This window comes from Nicotiana sylvestris, chromosome 9 (genome assembly GCF_000393655.2).
Source record: "Nicotiana sylvestris chromosome 9, ASM39365v2, whole genome shotgun sequence".
Taxonomy (NCBI): Eukaryota; Viridiplantae; Streptophyta; class Magnoliopsida; order Solanales; family Solanaceae; genus Nicotiana; species Nicotiana sylvestris.
In genome coordinates, this window is record NC_091065.1 from 137,490,852 (window position 1) to 137,511,000 (window position 20,149).

The following is a 20,149-nucleotide window of genomic DNA, read 5'->3' on the forward strand; positions in this document are numbered from 1 at the left end:
ATGTTCAAAATGACTGGTCGGATCATTACAACTTCATCCACTTTGCTCTGTTACGATGCGCGACATCCCAACTAATCTGCACATAATACGCGGAAAAAATAAAAATAACACAAAAGATAAAAGATGAGTTTAGTTGAGAATTAACGCTTAAATATAATGATTAAAATAATGCAGTAGAAGCAGCTTCCACAAGTTAAATAGAAATTTGTAAGCAATAAATTCAATACCCTATCTGCTAAATAAGAATAATCACAGAGAACTAATTGCAGTAAATTCTCTTTGGTATTTTGGTCACATTAAATTTTCTGCTCGTTCATGTTTTCTCAGAGAAATTCGTTATCATATACAACTCTCCAACCTAACATATAATCTCTTCATGATTTTTGTGCTAAGCTCGAAAAGTAACAACTTTGTATCTAATTTGAATGTTCCTAATTTTTAGTGATTTTGTCAATTTTAAAGTCCTAAATATTAGGACTTCATATATAATTCAAATAAGGAAAGATTTAATAATTAAAACCCTAGTAGATTTTAAAATACAAATATTAGGAAGATAATTAGATAATTATTTTATCCAATGTGAATTCTACTTTTAAAAGGGTAAAAAAGTCGAACGATATTTTATTAAGGTTCTTTTAATATAAAATAATAATATAACATAGTTTAGAATAAATAGATTTAGATAGATGTGTACCCAAAAACTAATTTTGTAAAAAAAGAGGATTCATAATTGCAAAATTAAGAAAAAAGAAAAATAAAGAAAAGATGGTATCCAGGATCAGAAAAGCAAAAGCGCCGAGAGGGGAGAGAAAGAGAAGGGAGAGAGAGCAGAAGAGAGGGTTTGGGTCGAGGCTCGACGCACAACTTTTCCCTCCCAAAATTCCGTAAACCTTACTGAATTCTTTCTCCATTTTAACAATCCAGAAAACCGAATAATTCCTCTCCTTTTCTGCCTCTATTATTTACTTGTAGCTGATGCCGTGTTGCTTGCTTTGAAATATTCCCAGAAAATCAAATTGCTGTTTTTTTTTTCATCATAAAATTATCATGTGTGTGTAGATTGGTGTTTTCGCAAAAATGAATATGAGTAGTCAAGTGCCTCCAGCGCCCAGGCGCAATAGTTTGGTACAAAAACGAAACATATCAACTGTCAAGAAATCTGTGAATCAATCTGAGAATGGTACTAGCCAGAGCAAGCCCTCTTCTCCACCTCACTCGTAAGCAAGCCCTATTCTCTTTTTTCTCTGATTTTCATATAAAATTTTGGTTTACAGTTTAAAGCATATTGTGGAAGTCAAACCCTTTAAGGATCAAGCTTTATTTGCTTGTCCATTCAGATTAATAATTGTTTTTGGTGATGTAAAATTGGTTCAGCTTTCTCTACGTGAATGGAATGATATGATCTGCTTACTAATAGAGCGGTGTCTGCACTTAACGGATATACCTTTGGACCATAGTAACTGTTTTTGTTTCAAAAACAGAGTAGTGGTGTAGAGTTAGAATGTGAGATGTTGAAGTCAAACCTTCTTTCCGCAGGTTCTAAGCTGCAACTTATCCATCAGGTTTCTTTTCAGAGGGTTTCAAGCTGTATCTTATCATCAGTGTTTCTGTTCTTCTTTTTCCAAGGATGAAATTGCTGTTGTAATCTTTTTTCCCTTCAATAGTTCATTAAATTGAGCATTTTGGCCTTCTGCAAATGCTTACAGTTATCTCCGGAAGGCACAGGGAGGATTTGTGGAAGATGGAAAAATACTAGTCAACTCTATTCCTATTTCATGTTCCAAAAGTTTAATGCTTGTGGACATATATCTGAGTGATGTCAAGAAAAGGTACGAGAAATTCTGTGATAATTATTCCAGAAATAGGGGGGAAAGTCTTGGATGGAGGGAGTATGTGAGCAAGATTACTAAATTTATCGAGAAAGGTATTGTTCAGAGTGAAAACTTAGAGCAAGATCAAAGAAAGTTGAGCTACGATCAAGTGGCTCAGATTAAACGATGGCCAATGACGGTTTTAAGATTTTGGATGGAGAAGGGTTGGATAGTAACACTTTCTGGATTGACAAAAGCTCTATGAAGTCCAGAGTAGATTATCTGCACATGCTTAATTGGAATTTGGAGATTCCACCACTGTTATCCTTAGTCGTTTAGAGGTTCAACAATGGGCTGAAAAAACTAGACAAATTCTGGACAAGGTGAAAGTCAAGGAGCTAAATAGAATTCACTTCATGTTTGAGTTCTCTTCTAGAATTGTTGAGAGAATTAAAATGGGGAGTTGGGTTGTTAGCAGCAATTTGTGTTGTCCTTAACAAACTTCAAAGAAGGGGGTTTTCAGTATGCAATAGGTGTTTCCTTCTAGCAGCCCTGGATAGTAGCAGTCATGTATTTTTGCATTGTTGCTATACCTGGCCAGTGTTGTCAAAGGCGCGCTTAAAGCGCACTTAAACCCTGAAGCGAGGCTCAAAACATGTTGAGCGCTTCGCCTTGCTTTGTGGGCGCTTCAGTGTCACATCAAGGCTCTAAGGCATACTTTTCCTTGCCAATGAGTGTGATCCTGAAAAGGCGACACTAGACAATTGATATTTCACTTTATCGTAATTTTTTTTTCAATTTTTTTGTCCATATATTTGTTATTTATACTTATAATTATTGGTCTTGGACTACATATACATATTTTTACTTTTTCTCAAGTTGCGCCTTTTTTCATTAAAGCACACGTTTTATTTGCACCTTGCGCTTAAACCCCCAATGGACCTTAGAGTTTTTTTGCGCTTTTCGCCTTTGATAACACTGTACCTGGCAGATCTGGTCTCTATATGTAAACTATCTCGTGTTGGCTTCTATGATCATCGGCCATAGAAATAGAATTGAAGCGTTAATACTTACCAACTTGAAGCGCAGGTTGTGCGCTTCGTCTCCCTTAGTTAGTGCTTTAATGTAGGCGTCAAAGTTCTAGGTGTGTCACGTGTGCATCTTCACCGATGGGGTGTCCTTAAGAGCGTCGCACCAGACAATATAAAATTGACAAAGTGATACATTAATAGTCAAGAAAATGCCATCACTGGATTTTTAGTGATTAAGAATAAGAAATTAGACATTTAGTATAAGAAAACTAACCAGTAACAACCTAAAACTACACCTTTTCATCTAAAACAGAAATATATCTGGCCTTTCAACTTGATTGACACGATATTAACTGCATATATATAGTTCTTAAAACGGTAGAGTACTGCATATATATAGCTTTATTATAGTATTTCCATGCTTAAGTCTAAAAAATTATTGTTTGTGTTCATAGTTATATTTTCTTGCATTACATTCTTATTTTTGTAATCTTTTCTTCGTTGGTGCTCTTCTTCGCTAAAGCCCACGGTTTAATCGTGCTTTGCGCTTAAAGTCGCTACAGACTTTGGTGCTCTTTTTCGCTTTTTGCTTTTGAGTAATCTGGTTTGGAGTAAATTGGTTAATCCCATTGGAAGTGAGGAAGCTAATAATATATTGGGAAGAGCAGAAGGTTGACACCGGGTGCAAAAGGATTGGAAGACTATTCCCTCGTGCATCATTTGAACATAGCTGTGTGGATCAAAAGAAACGGTAGTTGCTTTGAAGGAAGGACAGACTATATTCCTTTTGTAAAGCTTAAATGTTTACAAAATCAATATTTTTTGGAGTGCGAGCAGCAATTTTAGATAGCATGCAAGAGTTTTAGGATTTTTTGGACTCTCTGAGTCAATAGGGAAACAGTTCCAATCTTTTGAACTTTCTCTAGTACCTTCTTGGTACTGATTTAATAATAATTTTTTTCCTGGTAAAAAAAAATATTACCTTTACCTTTTAGAAAAAAAGTTTCATCAAATTTGAAAGAACTCTTTTGGTAACAAGACAGTTGTTTGGATTGTCTGTAGGAGGGAATGGTATAATTAACATAACATTAGAGTGTTTCTGCACTTTTATGGTAATGTTTATGCATGCCGGTGGATGTTTTTTATGCATCTAGATGCTGAGATGTGTGCGTTTAGGTCTGTTGCTGGGGAAAGAACAGTGAAGAAGCTGAGGTTATCGAAGGCACTAACAATTCCGGAGGGGACCACCGTGTCTGAGGCATGTCGGCGGATGGCAGCGAGACGAGTTGATGCTGTTCTGCTAACTGACGCAAATGCCTTACTCTCTGGCATAGTAACTGACAAGGTCTTCTGAAAATGATCATTTTCTTGCTCTCTTATTTTATTTTTGTATGTTTTTACTTTTGTGTATTCAAATGTTCTAGGGTTTATGCATCTCTGAAGAAATTAACACTAAAATGGTTGGTTCAGGAAGAAAGAAAATTTCCATTCTATATATTAGGGAGTGTTGTATAATTAACTTTCAATGAACTTGGTAGTGTTCAATGAGACCACAAATAGATAAACACACCAGGGACGTTGTTATTGTTGTTTTTTCATTTTCTATATTTTTAGTAATATTTTCTTTTAGATATGCTTATAGGTAGAGGGCCTTTACCAAAAGGCTATTCCTCCCTTATCTATGAGTAGGCTTGGGAGTTGTTAGGTTTTAAAAATGGAGGGAAGTGACAACTCATAGGTATGGTACGTATATGAAAGTAAAGCTAAAGACACTTGTTGCAGCACTGGAAATTAGTTGTTTCTGGCTTACGTTGTTATTATTTTCAAAATTTGGATTTCTGTGTGTAGGATATTGCGACTAGGGTTATAGCTGAAGAGTTGAGGCCTGATCAGACAATTATCTCGAAGGTCATGACCAGGAACCCCATTTTTGTGACTGCAGATTCATTGGCTATTGAAGCCCTTCAGAAGATGGTGCAAGGTGTCTTTCTTGACATTTTATATTCAGATTTTTCTCTCTCCATTAAGAATGAAAAGGAATCAACAACTTTTCATACATCTTGGACTAAATTCATCGATGAATCATTCCAGAACTAATTTAGTGAGACTAGTATTGGCTTTTCTATGGGAGGCCATTCATGTGACTAACATGAAAATTGTGAAGTTGCGGTTGGGACTGGCGCATGATGGGGAATATAGCTTAAATTTACAAAAGTTCGAAGCTGCTTGGTAGCAGTAAAATTTTAGTGTTGCAATGTAGGAGATAGAATGCCTGGTCAAGTTATTTGCCATTGCACACATTATGGAGAAATGCCAACCTTTTAATTATTAACACTACTATTAAGGTGATGGCAATTGTAACAATAGCAATTGATTATGTTTCTTTTTCTAGGGTGAACAAAGAGCCCATGTTATTCCCTTAGTGGACTTCTCTTTTGTACTTGAGATACGCGTTGAGCTGGTGTTAATAGAACTGTTAGATCCTACATTCAATGTTTAGTTGCAATCTCCACCTTGAAGTAATCTGATACAACAACAACAACAACAACATACCCAGTGAAATCCCACACGTGGAGTCTGGGGAGAGTGTGGTGTACGCAAACCTTACCCTTACCTTGTGAGAGGTAGAGAGGCTATTTCCGATAGCGTTTTCAAAACAGGTTTGAGAAAACCACGAGTAAAAAGTAATCTGAAGATATCTGATAAGAGACATATTTCTTTATTCTTATTTTATTGTTGTCTTGTTTTGCTCGTTTCAACAGGTAAATTTCGCCATCTTCCTGTTGTGGAAAATGGTGAAGTTATAGCAATACTCGATATTACAAAATGCCTTTATGATGCAATATCAAGGATGGAGAAAGCTGCAGAACAGGGAAGTGCAATTGCTGCAGCTGTTGAAGGAGTTGAACGGCAGTGGGGAAATAACTTCTCGGGTTAGTTGTGCTCCAAGCGACAATAGTGCTTCGTGGAAGTGCTAGTTGCTGCGATCATGTACCAAAAGTTAATTTTATGCATTGTCTCTTAGAAAAGCTCTGATTTCTGTATGTACAGTAATAATCTTTTTCGTGCTTTCTTTTTATAGTGTGGTCCATTTTTCTTTTGACGTCTGTCAAAGAACAGCCCTTCACAGGAAAAATCAACTATAAGCTGATAATACTCTATTTTACAGCTTTAGAGTCAGTAATTATTGATGCTGCTATTATTGAATTTAAATTTTGTTATCTTGGCCCACAAAAAAAAAAACCCCGAAAAGGGAAAAGGAAAAGACAACATGAAGTAGCTCCAACTTTATCATTAAAGGAAAAAAAAAAAATGAAGTAGCTGCAGCCTGCAAGTTGGACCCTTAAAGGGGGATGCTATGTCTTGGGGAAACAAGTCTGATATTTCATAGAAAGCTTATGAATAAGGGTGCACTCGAACAAAAGCACATTCTTGTAGCATGAACTGACATCACCTTCTTCCTCTCCCCTGTTTTCCCCTGTGATGTGCCAGCTCTGGCCAGAATCAGAAGTTGCATTATTGACTATTGGTGGTCATGGATGGGTTATTAGGCATTACTCTTGAGAGGCTTAGCTGAAAATTCTAGCAGCAACTAGAAGAATGCAAGGTTCGGGAGCATATCATACGGATTAGGATTAACAAGCTATCTTACACCCCTCCCATCCAACAACAACAATAACAACATATCTAGTATAGTCCCACAAGTAGAGTTTGGGGAGGGTAGTGTGTACGCAGACCTTACCCCTACCTGGTGAGGTAGAGAGGCTGTTTCTGATAGAACCTCGGCTCAAGAAAAGGTGAAAAGAGAGAAAGGGAAGAAGACGAAGAAGAAAGAGGAAGAAGAAAGAAAGAAGAGGGAGACAAAGGACGATAAGGAAAAGGAGAAAAAGACGACAACAACAACAACAACAAGTAAAAGTTAAAGTAGCATCAAATAGTGACAAACAAGAAAATACGATACACGGAGCGAACGAAACAATAGGCAAATACTAGAGGTCAAAGAATACGAAAAAAACAATAGTGCTACTAATACTACTAGAAAAGAACGGGGGAACTTTCGACTACCTACCAGCTTTCTACCCTAATCCTCAACCTCCACACCTTTCTATCCCGGGTCATGTTCTCAGTGAGCTGAAGTAACGCCATGTACTGCCTAATCACCTCTCCCCAATACTTCTTTGGCCTATCTCTACCAATTCTCAGCCCTGCCATGGCCAACCTCTCACACCTCCTCACAAGAGCATCTGTACTCGCCCAAACCATCTCAGCCTCAACTCCCGCATCTTGTCCTCCACGGGGGCCACTCCCACTTTGTCCCGAATAACTTCGTTCCTAATCTTATCTCTTTTGGTATGCCCACACATCCATCTAAGTATTCTCATTTCTGCTACTTTCATCCTCTAAACATGGGAGTTTTTGACTGACCAACACTCTGCTCCATACAACATAGTAGGTCTAACCACCACTCTGTAGAACTTACTCTTAAGTCTTGGTGGAACCATCTTATCACACAAAACACCAGATGCGAGCCTCTATTTCATCCACCCCGCACTAATACGGTTGGATACCTCATCATCAATCTCCCCGTTACCTTGGATTATAGACCCGAGATACATGAAACTACCGTTCCTCAAGATGACTTGGGTATCAAGCTTCACATCCACGTCCGCTTCATGAGTGTTGTCACTGAACTTACACTCCAAGTATTCCGCTTTGGTCCTGCTCAACTTGAAACCTTTAGACTCCAGGGTTTGTCTCCAGACCTCCAGCCTCGCGTTAACCCCGCCTCTCATCTCATTAATCAGCACTATGTCATCGGCAAATAACATGCACCATGGCACCTCCCATTGAATGTGCCGCGTCAGCACATCCATTGCCAAAACAAATAGGAACGGGCTAATAGTCGATCCCTGATGCAACCCATCACTACTAGGATGTGATCCGAGTCACCTCCCATTGTCCTCACTCGAATCTTAGCACAATCATATATGTCCTTGATCATCCTAGTGTATGCTACCGGAACGCCGCTAAGCTCCAAACGTCTCCACATAACCTCCCTCGAGGCTTTATTGTACGCCTTTCTAGGTCTATAAACACCATGTGTAAGTCCTTCTTTCTCTCCCTATAGTGCTCTACCAATCTCCTCACCATATGAATGGCTTCAGTAGTCGATCGCACCGGCATGAATCCAAACTGATTTTCGGAAAGACACACTCCTCCTCACCTTGACTTCCACCATCCTCTCCCAAACTTTCATAGTATGACTCAGCAGCTTGATGCCCCTATAGTTATTGGAGTTTTGGATATCACCCTTGTTCTTATACAACGGAATCATCATACTCCACCTCCATTCTTCGGGCATCTTCTTCGTCTTAAAGATAATATTAAACAACCAGCAAGCCACTCCACGCCTGCACGACTCGCATTCTTCTAGAATTCTACCGGGATCTCGTCTGGACCAATCGCTCTACCCCTGTTCATCTTACGCATCACTCCCATAACCTCTTCGACCTTAATACGCCTACAATAGCCAACATCACGCCGACTCTCGGAGTGCTCCAATTCACCCAGCACAATGCTTCTGTCCCCTCCTCATTCGACAGTCTGTGGAAGTATGTCTGCCATCTTCGTCTAATATGAGCATCTTCCGTCAATACTATGATGTCCTCGTCTTTGATGCACTTCACTTGGTCCAAGTCATGAGCCTTGCTCTCCCTCACTTTGGCTAACCTCTACAACTTCTTGTCCCCGCCTTTGCTCCCAAGTTCCGCATACATGCGTCCAAAGGCAACAGTCTTAGCCGCCGTAACCGCTAACTTTGCCTCTTTATTTTCCTTTTTGTAACATTCCCAATTCGTCTTCTTTTCCTCCTCGTTTGGGCTCTCCACTAGTTTCAAATAAGCCGTTTTCTTGTCTTCAACTTTACCTTGGACCTCCGTATTCCACCACCAGTCCCCTATACGTCCCATGGTATTCCTTCGTAACCCCTAAAACCTCTCTTGCAGCTTTCCTAATTTAGTTCGTTGTCATGGCCCACATCGCAGTCGCGTCCCCACTACTCTTTCATGCCCCCATAGCCGGCAACCTCTCCCCCAACTCCTGGGCTTTGTCATTAGTTAAGTTTCCCTATTTAATTCTAGGTTGACCGCACTGCTCTCTTCTTTCTATTCCTCTTGATCCCCAGATCCATTACCAGGAGCCTATGTTGGGTTGTGAGACATTCACTCGGGATGACCTTGCAATCAGTGCAAAGACCTCTATCACATTTCGTGCAGAGAAGATAATCTATCTGGTCCTGGCCACCGTACTCAGGAAAGTGACCAGGTGCTCCTCCCTCTTCGGAAAATTCGAGTTAGCTACTACCAAATCAAAAGCTCTAGCTAAATCCAACAACGACGTACCTCCCTCGTTCTTATCTCCAAATCCAAACCCTCTATGCACATCGTCATAACCCCCAACATTAGCCCCGATATGGCCATCAAAATTCCCTCCAATGAAAAGCTTCTCGGTGCATAAAATGCTGCGCAACAACTCGTCTAAGTCCTCATAGAATTGCCTCTTGACCTCCTCGCCCAAGCCTACTTGAGGAGCATACGCACTAATCGCATTTGAAGTAAGCCCCCCAACCACAAGCTTAACAGCCATCACCCTATCGCTTACCCTCCTATCCTCGATCACTAGCTCCCTAAGATCCCTGTCAACGAAGGTACCTACCCCATTCTTGCCCCCAGCACCTCCAGAGTACCACAGTTTATACCCGTTAACATCACGTGCCTTAGTTTCCACCTGGTCTCCGGACACACGCTATGTTGATCCTCTTCTGAAAATCCTACCCAACTCTATAGTCTTACTCTTACCGTCAACGTCCCTATGTTCCAGGACCCAACTCTTAACCTAGAAGCTTCCTTGTCACCCTTCCCACCTTTACCCCCACCTCCTGCCCTCCCCGAGATCATGACCTTACTCTCACATCGTTAACCACAACCACTATAGACTAAGGGGTACTACTTAATCACTACCACTCAACCAACAGAGAGCTAAAACAGAGGAAAATATGCTAAGAATATGAAAACTTAACAAGTTAAAAGGTGTCAAGAACAAGTACAAAAACTCAAGCATGTATCAGCACAATTAATATAGCACAATTAATCTACCTGAAGAGACAAATGTTAGAGGCAAAGTTGAATTGAATACAAGGCACTACCAATAAGGTAAATATGCTAAGAATATGAAAACGTAACAAGTTAAAGGTGTCAAGAACAAGTACAAAAACAAGAACAAAAACTCAAGCACGTACTAGCACAAATAATCTACCTAAAGAGACTGATGTAACAAGCAAGGTTGAATTTAATACAAGGCAATACCAATAGGTGCTGTACTTGAGGGACAAGATTCTATTACTAATTACCTACAAGTAATTAGCAGTTACTTGCACATATGTGAGGCTACAGTGTATCTCTATTCAGATATATTATTTATTGCAGGAGAGTTGCCAAGTATAGCAAGGGATACTTGAGAGAGTGCAATTCAGGAACACCTAGTATTTTTTAACTTTCTTTTTTGAATTTTGACCTTCATTATTTTTTTTGATTAGGTAAATTGTAGTAATCCAAAGGGAGAGAACTCCCGTATACAAGAAGTATACCAAAAAGTAGAGAATTTACATCAGAACATGATTCTCTACAAAAGACGCCCAATCTTCTATACAAATAGGGGCTATATGAGTGCACCAAAAAGCGATCAAAGATAAAAGACTATTCTTAAGATGTGAAAAAGGAGACTCAATCCCCTCAAAAGCTCTCCTATTTCTCTCCCCCAAACTATCCACACGAGAGCTAACGGGGCGAACTTCCACGCCTTGACCTTTTTCATTATTAGAGTGGGCTAGAGATAGCCGTTACATTGAACCACTATTTGGTAGAGAGTTTTGATTGATGCATCATACATCAGTCTTAACTTCGGGTCTGCAACCAAATGCTATAATATCGATGTTTGTGATATGCTTTTTGTGGATTTGTTTGGCCTTACAAAGACCATTACTTATGAATGGAGTAGAGAGCGTGTGTGTGCGACTTTGAAACAAAGTTGATGAGTGTTTGTAGATGTGTATCCAAGTTTGCTTAGCTAACATGCACTAGTGATATAAGCTGTCTACACTTGATGCTTGGTCAATTTGCATTCCTCTCAATTTGTTGCTTGCAGCAGATTGTTCCTGATCCTAATAAACTTATACGTCTGGGGTTATGGTTAACCGTCTTATGGTTTCTGCACTCTGTTTCAGCTCCATCTGCATTCATAGAAACATTGAGGGAGCGGATGTTCAAGCCCTCTTTGTCAGCCATTGTTTCTGAAAATACCAAGTATAACTAACTTCCCTACTTCATCTTAAATTTGAGAAGAATGTGTTAAATTGACTTTGAGTACCTGAATTGGAACCTTGTTATGTCATCAGGGTGGCAATAGTATGCCCCTCAGATCCTGTGTATGTTGCTGCTAAGAAGATGCGAGAATTACGGGTCAACTCAGCTATAATTTCAGTTGGAAACAAAATTCAGGGGATATTGACGTATTTATTTTTTCCTCAACAAGCTTCAATTCTATGTACATTTACTAATGTTATTATCTTCTCATGCCCAAGCATTGGCGATTATGTAGTGCATGCTAATAGATGTCTGCTGGTATTGTGATGCAGCTCAAAAGATATTCTTATGCGTGTTGTAGCACAAAATCTATCCCCTGAGCTGACACTGGCGGAAAAGGTTTTGTTTTCTCCTTATTTCTAGCCATCTAATGAGAGTTCTAATATTTTTTGTTACTTCACTGTTTTTAAAAGCAAAAAGTGCCAAAAAAGAAAAGTGACAAAATCCATGAGCCTTAAAACGAAGAACGAGAAGTGAAGCACAGTCTTGTTACCAAAAGCAAAATACTGCTGAATGTAGTAGATTCAGTACTTATAATAATCAAAGTGCAATTACAATTACTAACCTTAGTATCTAAATAATGATTTCAACAGGACCATCAAAAGATAACTTCAATCAGAAAAATGATAATTTCATTTCCAATTAATCACCTCTGAAAATAATTACTCCATCTGTTTCAATTTATGTGAACCTGTTTGACTGGGCACGGAGTTTAAGAAAAAATGAAGACTTTTTGAATTTGTGGTCCTGAACAAGTCAAAATGGGGTCCAGAGTATTTGTGTGGTTATAAAAGCTTCTCATTAAGGGTAGAATTGGATGTTTAAGCTAAATTGTTTCCAAATTTAGAAAGGAGTCAATTCTTTTTGGAACAAACCAAAAAGGAAATAGGTTCACATAAACTGGAACAGAGGGAGTAAGTTGTTTGATCTTGCCAAGTTCACTTGATTGGGGAAGGTTGTATTGTGGCAGAGATGTGAAACATAAGGATCATGGGGAATTGCAGTTATGTATCTTAGGTAAAGATGGGAGGGACAAGTCCCTAACTTTTTTATTATTGTTAAAGCACCGTAGGATGTATTTCGTTGTTAAATAGGTGACCTGATAGTTGAGGAAGTAACATGATGTTATTTGGTACTTATGTATATGGCTTGTTGGTGCATATTTTGAACATTAAGAGGATGCTGGATCTGAATGTGACATATAATTCTTTAATTAACACGAAACATCCTTCTCATGGAAGTTCTGAGGTGCTCATTCAGATTCATTACTGGCAGCTGAACTTGTGTTTGGAAGTTCCCTCATTGCTCCATCTACATGGTGGTCTTCATTGCTGGACTTTTTGAGCAACTTATTTTCGTTTTTTACTCTTTTGACGTAATTAATATGTCCTTTTATTCAAAACCCCAATTGTTGCATCCCTTCTCTCCTATTTCACAGCTCGGAACATACCCTTCTTATAGAGATAAACGCTCTTTAAACATCTTTTTAAACCGAAATGGCTTGGAGAAGAAAGGTTCGTTTTGGTCTACACTCCAAAATTGATAATATTTGAGATTATGCGGGATCACATATGATCCTGTGTTTGCTCACTCTTTAGCCCCTATGTCTCTTGTCCAAGGAGAAAGCGTTTTGACCAAGACTTAGTCATATTTATAGGTAATGACACCAAGCCCTGAATGCGCAACATTAGAGACAACAATACTTCAGGCTCTGCATATAATGCATGATGGGAAGTTTCTGCACCTTCCTGTTCTAGATAGAGGTGAGCTTTTGCTTCTTGACATTCTGATTTTAATAGTGAAAAGTGGTTTCCACTATCAAGTTTAATATATGTTTTTGCAGATGGATGTGCCGTCGCCTGCATAGACGTATTGCAGATAACTCATGCAGCTATATCTATGGTAACTTCCAATTGTTTCTTATGTTGTATGTCTAGAAAGTGGTGACATATGAAATCCTTGTTTGAACTAGATGGAAGATAGGAAATGATTCTAGTCATGATATGGGCCTCTTTTGCATGTATCGTTTTGTACTATGCTGCTTTGATATGGATGTGCACACAGGAACAGATCTAGAAGTCGGATTTGTCATCACCTAAATTAAATCTTAGGTTCGCGGATACAGTTAGGAGTATGGATAGGGGTGTCAAGATATACTAAACAAATGTATACTACGACATTTACAAGTATATTTTTGCCAATTAATTGAAATTATTAAATTAAAGCTCGTATGATTAAATTCTTTCTAGTGCTTCATTGTGAACATATATAGACACAAACTCAAATCAAACCAAATACCCGATCAACCTATACTCGGCCACGGTCGTAGTAAAAGCACCCATGTTAGGTTGATTAAATTTAGTGCGGATCTGACACCCACACCCAAATCGTGTCAGGACGATACGATTCCCGCAAGGATTTTGATAAATCTAAGCAACATAGATTTTTGCATTGATCAATTTTTTTAAGACCTAAATAATAAAAAGGGGGGTACGTGCTAAGCCTTTTTCCTTGGTGAATTGTCACTCTCTGTTTTTGTGGTGTTATTTTATTTTCTTGGATACTTATCAATTTTTTTTTTTTGAATAACCGAGAAATCCCTCTGGGCTGACCCTTAGGATCAACCGCAACCTTCGAAACTTGGGGTAATGGGCCCACCCGTCTACCCTTCTTCACTTAAATGCCAGGCTTTATTCACATGGCGAAGGCCTCGAACCTATGACCTAAGTCACAAGTCCCTCAATCTTTGTTACTTGAACTAAGCCTTGCAGGCCACTCTTTGCTTTATTTTTATCATCTAGTAACCAAACACTGCTTCAACCTGTTTGTTTATTTCTTCATGAGTTGTCTAAGTGATTCCTTAACATTATCAGCACCAGTTAATTCAGTTAAAACAGAGAAGTCCTATCTAAGCTGCGAGTTTGATATAGCAATTCCATCAAACACATATGAAAGACTGCTTCAAGAAGTGGCTATTCCCCTGAGACCAGTTGTTTCAGGTTTAATATGGCGGGCATGCAGCGGTATGCAATTATATTGATGTTCTATATTAGCGATTTAGCGTGTTTCATTGGTTTCTGATCCTAGAAGTTCTAATTTTGTAAAACCTATCGTGGTTATATAGGTTATATTTTCTGCATTAGGCTCCTATTCTAGAATGTATCAACTCTATGGAGGGCTCTATTTTGAAGTGGGAGAAGGAACACTTGCTGTAATTTTTTTTCAATGTTTCTAAATATATGGTTGTTGTTTCTGAAAGACGAGTTAATCAGAATCCGGATTTACATGAAAAATTGGTCAAACCATCAAATAAAGCCTCAGTAAGTGAATTAGGACTTGCATCTATGAGGACATAATGTACCATAGTTTTTTGAGGAAGGAGTGCAATACCAAGCATGTTGTCTAATATTTGCTGTTTCCCTAAGGTGGAGAGCGGCTCTGGTGCTGTCAATGAAGTGGCCAATACTGTGATGCAGAAGTTTTGGGATTCGGCACTTAACCTGGAGCCACCAGACGATTATGATACACTCAGGTACTTTTGCTTCCTACATGATGTTGCTTTCATGACTCTGGTCATATAAAAACTAACAGTGCATGCTTTATTCTTTGGCTTATCATACAGTGAGATGTCTATGTCTCAATTGATGATGTCAGAAGGGACAGAAGCTGGAAAATCTGGATATCCATCTTTGGGTCTTGGAAATACATTTGCTTTTAAATTTGAGGACCTTAAAGGTCGTGTCCACAGATTTAGTTTTGGTGAGTGCTGTATAGACTTCATTACATTGTGCACTAGGAACGTTAATCAACATTTTGTAGAGGAAGGCTGTATCGTTGAACTTAATTGATTTTCCTTCACAAGTAGATATACTCCTTCCTTTTCAGTTTGTCTTACATTTCTTTTTAGTTTGTTTAAAAAAGAATACCCCATTTTTATATTTACTAACTCTTAAATTCCAACATACCCATTTTTGTTGTGAACAATTGCTTTTGTGCAATATATAATGCTTTCACTTTTATAAAGCTGAGTTGCTATGGAACTCATTTAGATATCTTCCAGCAACTGCATTTAATACTCACTCCATTCCAATTTGTATGGCATTGGCTCGGCACGAAAAAAAAAGAAAGAAGACTTTTAAAACTTGTGGTCTTAAATATGTATGCTTGTGTGCCTATAAGACTTTTGAAACTTGTGATCTTAAACATGCCATTATAATTTGTGTAGTTATAAAAACTTCTCATTAAGGGTTGAAAAGTTTAAAGTTGAATAATAAGCAAATAATACCCCACAAATTGGAATGAAGGGATCAATATTTGAAGTTTCCATTTTATCATGAGAGTATCATATCCCTTTCCATTGGAGAATGTAGTCTGTGCTTCATTGCAGGAGCCTAAAAGGAGAATTTCTTATGTTTCAATGTTTTGATGAAGTTCGTATTAAAAGCATAAGGAGTCTGAGTAAGCCTTGAAGTGCAGGCTGAAGAAACTGGAACTTCAATTAAACTGAAAGGGCTGTAATTTTTGGTTGAACAAGACACTAGTTTCCATGAACATGATTAAAATAAGTGTCTGATGGGAGAAAAGGTTTTATGTTGGTAATGTTGCATTTTTTAAAAGCTTCTAAAAAGCTAATATTAGCAACTTGAAAACCTAAAACGAGTTTCGCCCTATGATATTGACCGGAATCCTGCCATTGAGTAATCTTCTCTTGTTTAGGGTTGTGCTTTTACACTGCAGGATTCAAGGTGGCTTAATGAGGTCGATTGTTTTCTAAAATTTTAACTTTGTAGTAAAGTAAATTCAGTTATAAGAAGCAACACCAAAGCTTTTACTGCATAGGAATTTCTCCTAAAGTCTTTAGAGGTTCTATTCATGCACTAATTTAACGTAATTCTTAGAGCATGCATCTGACCCTCGCTTTTTCTTTCTTAGGCTCAGAGAATTTAGTGGAGCTTGTTACTGTGGTTATGCAAAGGTTAGGTGCAGTAGATGAACACAATCGTCCTCAACTTTTGGTAGGTGTAAATGAAAATCTTTTTTCCGCCTCGATGAATTTACCTTCTGCTCTTCATGTGGTAAATGAGGAGATGAAGATGGTATGAACTTTTTCTATTCTAATTGCAGTATGAAGATGATGAAGGCGATAAAGTTCTGCTGACAACTGATAGTGATCTTGTCGCTGCAGTTAACCATGCCAGATCAGTGGGACTAAAGGTATGGAGATGCCCCTTGTTATGTCGAATACATAGACACAGCCCCCTAAAGTTGGCGCTAATTTTTATTTGGACACCTCTACTGATCCTTGTACCTAGTAGACACTCCAACACTCACCAAAATGTACCTATTAAACATAAAGTGCTGACATGGCATAAAGAGTGATTCTCACTACATTTAGGCGCGTGAATGATTACATTTTGCTGACATTGCTAAAAATTACCAGTTTCTCCCCTCTCTAACACTTCTTGTTCATCTGTCTTCTTTCTCCTTTCTCTCCATCTCCATCTACTATTTTGGTCACCATCCTACTAATTTTTTTTTTTTTTTTTTTTGATGAAGATCTACTAATTTTTTTTCTTATTTCTTAATCTTCATCGTGTTATTAAATAAAACAAACTTCATCAGTTTTTCTCCGCCAAAATTTCTAATTCTGCCCGCCCCATTATGAATATCCCCTTTCTGGCGATTTTTCTGATGATGCTCGTTTGCATACATCAGATTCTGGTTTGTTGCAGAGTTTTCTTTCTGCTCCGTATAAGAAGGAAATCGACAACCACAAAGACTATCACGATACCACAAATATAAATCATCGTCTAAATCATCAAAACAGTGAAAGAATGAGAAAGAAACGACATAGTAATCTGGAGGAACCAAAGAATGCACACGTTAGCTTTTGCACCCAAGAATGAAAAGGGAAATGGATCTGCTATATATGGAGTAAACATATACTATGGAAGATTGTTCTGTTCAGTTGTTCTAGTATGGAGTAAAATACTCTGCCAAATACACTCAGCGCCTTATTAGATCTTCTACTGCCTGTTCTGTTTCTGTTTCTACTTCCCGGCAGCTTTGAAGAGGAAGAGGTCGGCAAGATTTGGTATTCCGATCTCTGACGTCTTTGTTGTACTAGACTCGTAGCTATTATGTTTATTTCAACAGAAGATAGATGAAGAAAAAAACAAAGAAAAGGCCAAAAGAAAATGGAGAAGAAAAAGAACGATGAAACGACAAACGGAGGGGGGGACGTTCGTCGAGAGGATTATCACAAAAGAAAGTTTCTATTTTATGGCTAAAACTCCTTTTCTTTTTATTTTTCAAATTTATTTTTTTGCTTTTATTATTTTACACTTGGGCGTCCATTAATTGGTTCCGTTTTTCATGTCAGCAGAGTAAAAATCATGCCCTACTTTTTTAACAAAGAATGTGGCTCGGGTGTCCAATAGGTACACTGTAGTATGTTGGAATGTCTAATAGGTACAAGTTCAAGGGTCAGTCAAGGTGTCCAAATGAAATTAAGTGCCAATTTTAGGGGGCTGTCTATGTAGTTGGCCTATGTTTTTCCTATTGTATGATTGTATCAACTTCCATTAAGTTATGGTTGTCAAAATTGCGGGACATCCTGTGTCACGAGCAACTGCTTCCCCTTGTTAATGAAGTTGTAATCATATTCCAGAAAGAATTTTGTGAATAGTCGGATTAGGCAGAGAAATGAATTGTCATGTGAATAATTTTAATACCAACTCGTATGTAAGTAACAAGTGTTTTGATTTTCTCTGAAATTTTTTGTTTCCCTTTTAGCATCAAAACTCTGTGATGATGACCAAAATTCCCTCAGGCATCTATTTCTGTCAGTGGATGTATACAGGCTTTGTGGACAGTTTGGTCATAGCATTCTTATTTTCATGACTGCTACATTTCTTTTGCAGGCCTTAAGATTGCATCTAGACTACTCTGATGTAAACCAAGAAAAATCAGAGCCAGAATTGAGTACTACATCTCTCGAGAAAGATGGATGGGGTTCACTGCACATGGGGATTTTTGCGGGCGCTGTTGTGTTAACAAGTGTTGGTGTATTTGCCTACTTGAAGCGCACCAATACGTGGTAAGCCAATTTTTAAGGATTCTATTCTGCTGGAAAAGCTATAGATCATGCAGACTGATGTGTGAAGTTCCCAAATTTTGCTGTCGGCAATATGAACACTTTTACTATTAGTAGAGAAGGGCAGTGTTTGAAGTGATCCAAACATGCTGATATAAGAGTAGCTACCAAGAATGGTCTCCTGCTCCCTAATGCCTACTGGTTGAGAAGAAGGGAAAAAGGGGAGGAAAAAATGAAATGAAAAGGGAACTAGAGGAGAATTTGTCAGTCTAAGTTGCAGCAACATTATTCTCGTTGATATGATACGTGTTATTTATGGTCAATTACTTCTGTCAATTGGAGTTTTTCCTTGTAAAATCAGTGAATTTGGGTCTTTTTAGTATTACTGGAGTCATCCAAAGTTTGAGGGGATGCCTCATAACTCGAATACTGTAAATCATATAATAGCATGCATCTTGGTGCTAATCTTCTTTATTTAACACTAGTATTTTTTTAATTTAGCAAACAAGAATTTGCATTCAGCTTAGCAAGGTCGAAATCTGGTATACAAAAAAATAGAAAAAGAAAAAACCGCCGTTCGTCGGAAATTGTTTAGGTTGCATCATCAGAGATTTCACACTTGAGATCTTGAAGGGTTACAGTGGTTGGAATCATGGGCGAAGCTATACATACTCATTGACCACCCTTCGTCGATAAAATATTAGGTTTTAAAGGTATATAACATATATTGAACGCCCTTTATCGGGATTTTTTTTAACTTATTTCAACTTTAAAGAACCCTTGAAAAAATTTCTGACGAAATCAATGGTTGGAATCCATTGTGGAAGTTGGTCTCGAGGAAAAAGTTATAGTGAAATGACTACTATGATAGAGCAGATGAAGCATTTGAGCCACAAGTATGACGAAATCCATGAATATTATGATCAGTGGCGGAGCCACTTTCGTCCGGAAATTATACCGTGTAGATAGGTTATGGCATAGCAGATGAAGAACTGCAAAGGACAGAATTTAGTCGGGTAGATTGTAGTCTTGGGTCCTTTGATTAAAAGGGACGTCTGAATCTTTAAACTAGAAAATGATCCACAAGTCTTAAATCATAAGGAGACAATCCTCTTTTAGGATTAAGGTTAATTATAAGTTAATGATGAAGCAATTTCTTTAACGAAAAAAAAGAGCTCATCCAATCTCAACGGCTATTATTTTTCCCCAAACTGTAATTCCTTCCTAGAGAAGCGTGGAGTAGAAATGGAAAACAATCCACATAAATGTCAATCACGAAAACAAGCTGCACTTAAAACGAGATCGTGGTTGTGAGTACTTCATGTGGGTTGACCCAAAAATGCCTAAGCAGGCTAAAAGGAAATTCGGGAGGTTAACAAAAAATAGAACATCATGGAAAAAATTTACGTGGATTGTGTTGTTTTTTTAAGTTCTTTGTTATTGGTTCTGGTGATAAATGCTATACATTTTAAAACTCTTATTATGCTAACATGTATCAGTCCTTTGAGAGCATGAATTTATGTGTAATTGGGTGTAATAACACAAGTTTGCATATTTGTTTGGCCAAATAATTATTTTATCAGCATAGCATTAGGTATTGATTAAAGGGGTGTAATTACATTCTACAATTTTTAACAGAGAATTGATGGTAATTATATCATTCAATTATAAGCTAATGTATTTTTTCCTCTTTTTTCTTCAAATTTTTTTCTGAGCCGGGAGAGCATGAATTTATGTGTAATTGAGTGTAATAACACAAGTTTGCATATTTGTTTGGCCAAATAATTATTT

At 38.0% G+C, this 20,149-nt stretch overlaps 1 protein-coding gene across 1 annotated transcript; it reads left to right on the top strand.

The window, feature by feature from the left end:
* The first annotated feature begins 781 nt into the window (after positions 1 to 781).
* Positions 782 to 18,823, top strand: LOC104220424 (CBS domain-containing protein CBSCBSPB3). The gene is made up of 14 exons (XM_009771292.2): positions 782 to 1,217; positions 4,019 to 4,187; positions 4,691 to 4,823; positions 5,605 to 5,775; positions 11,124 to 11,202; positions 11,295 to 11,408; positions 11,535 to 11,601; positions 12,920 to 13,025; positions 13,106 to 13,164; positions 14,688 to 14,794; positions 14,885 to 15,021; positions 16,195 to 16,277; positions 16,387 to 16,476; positions 18,186 to 18,823. The coding sequence occupies exons 1-14, from the start codon at positions 1,078 to 1,080 to the stop codon at positions 18,363 to 18,365; spliced, it is 1,635 nt and encodes a 544-aa protein (XP_009769594.1). The 5' UTR covers positions 782 to 1,077; the 3' UTR covers positions 18,366 to 18,823.
* The last annotated feature ends 1,326 nt before the right edge of the window (positions 18,824 to 20,149 follow it).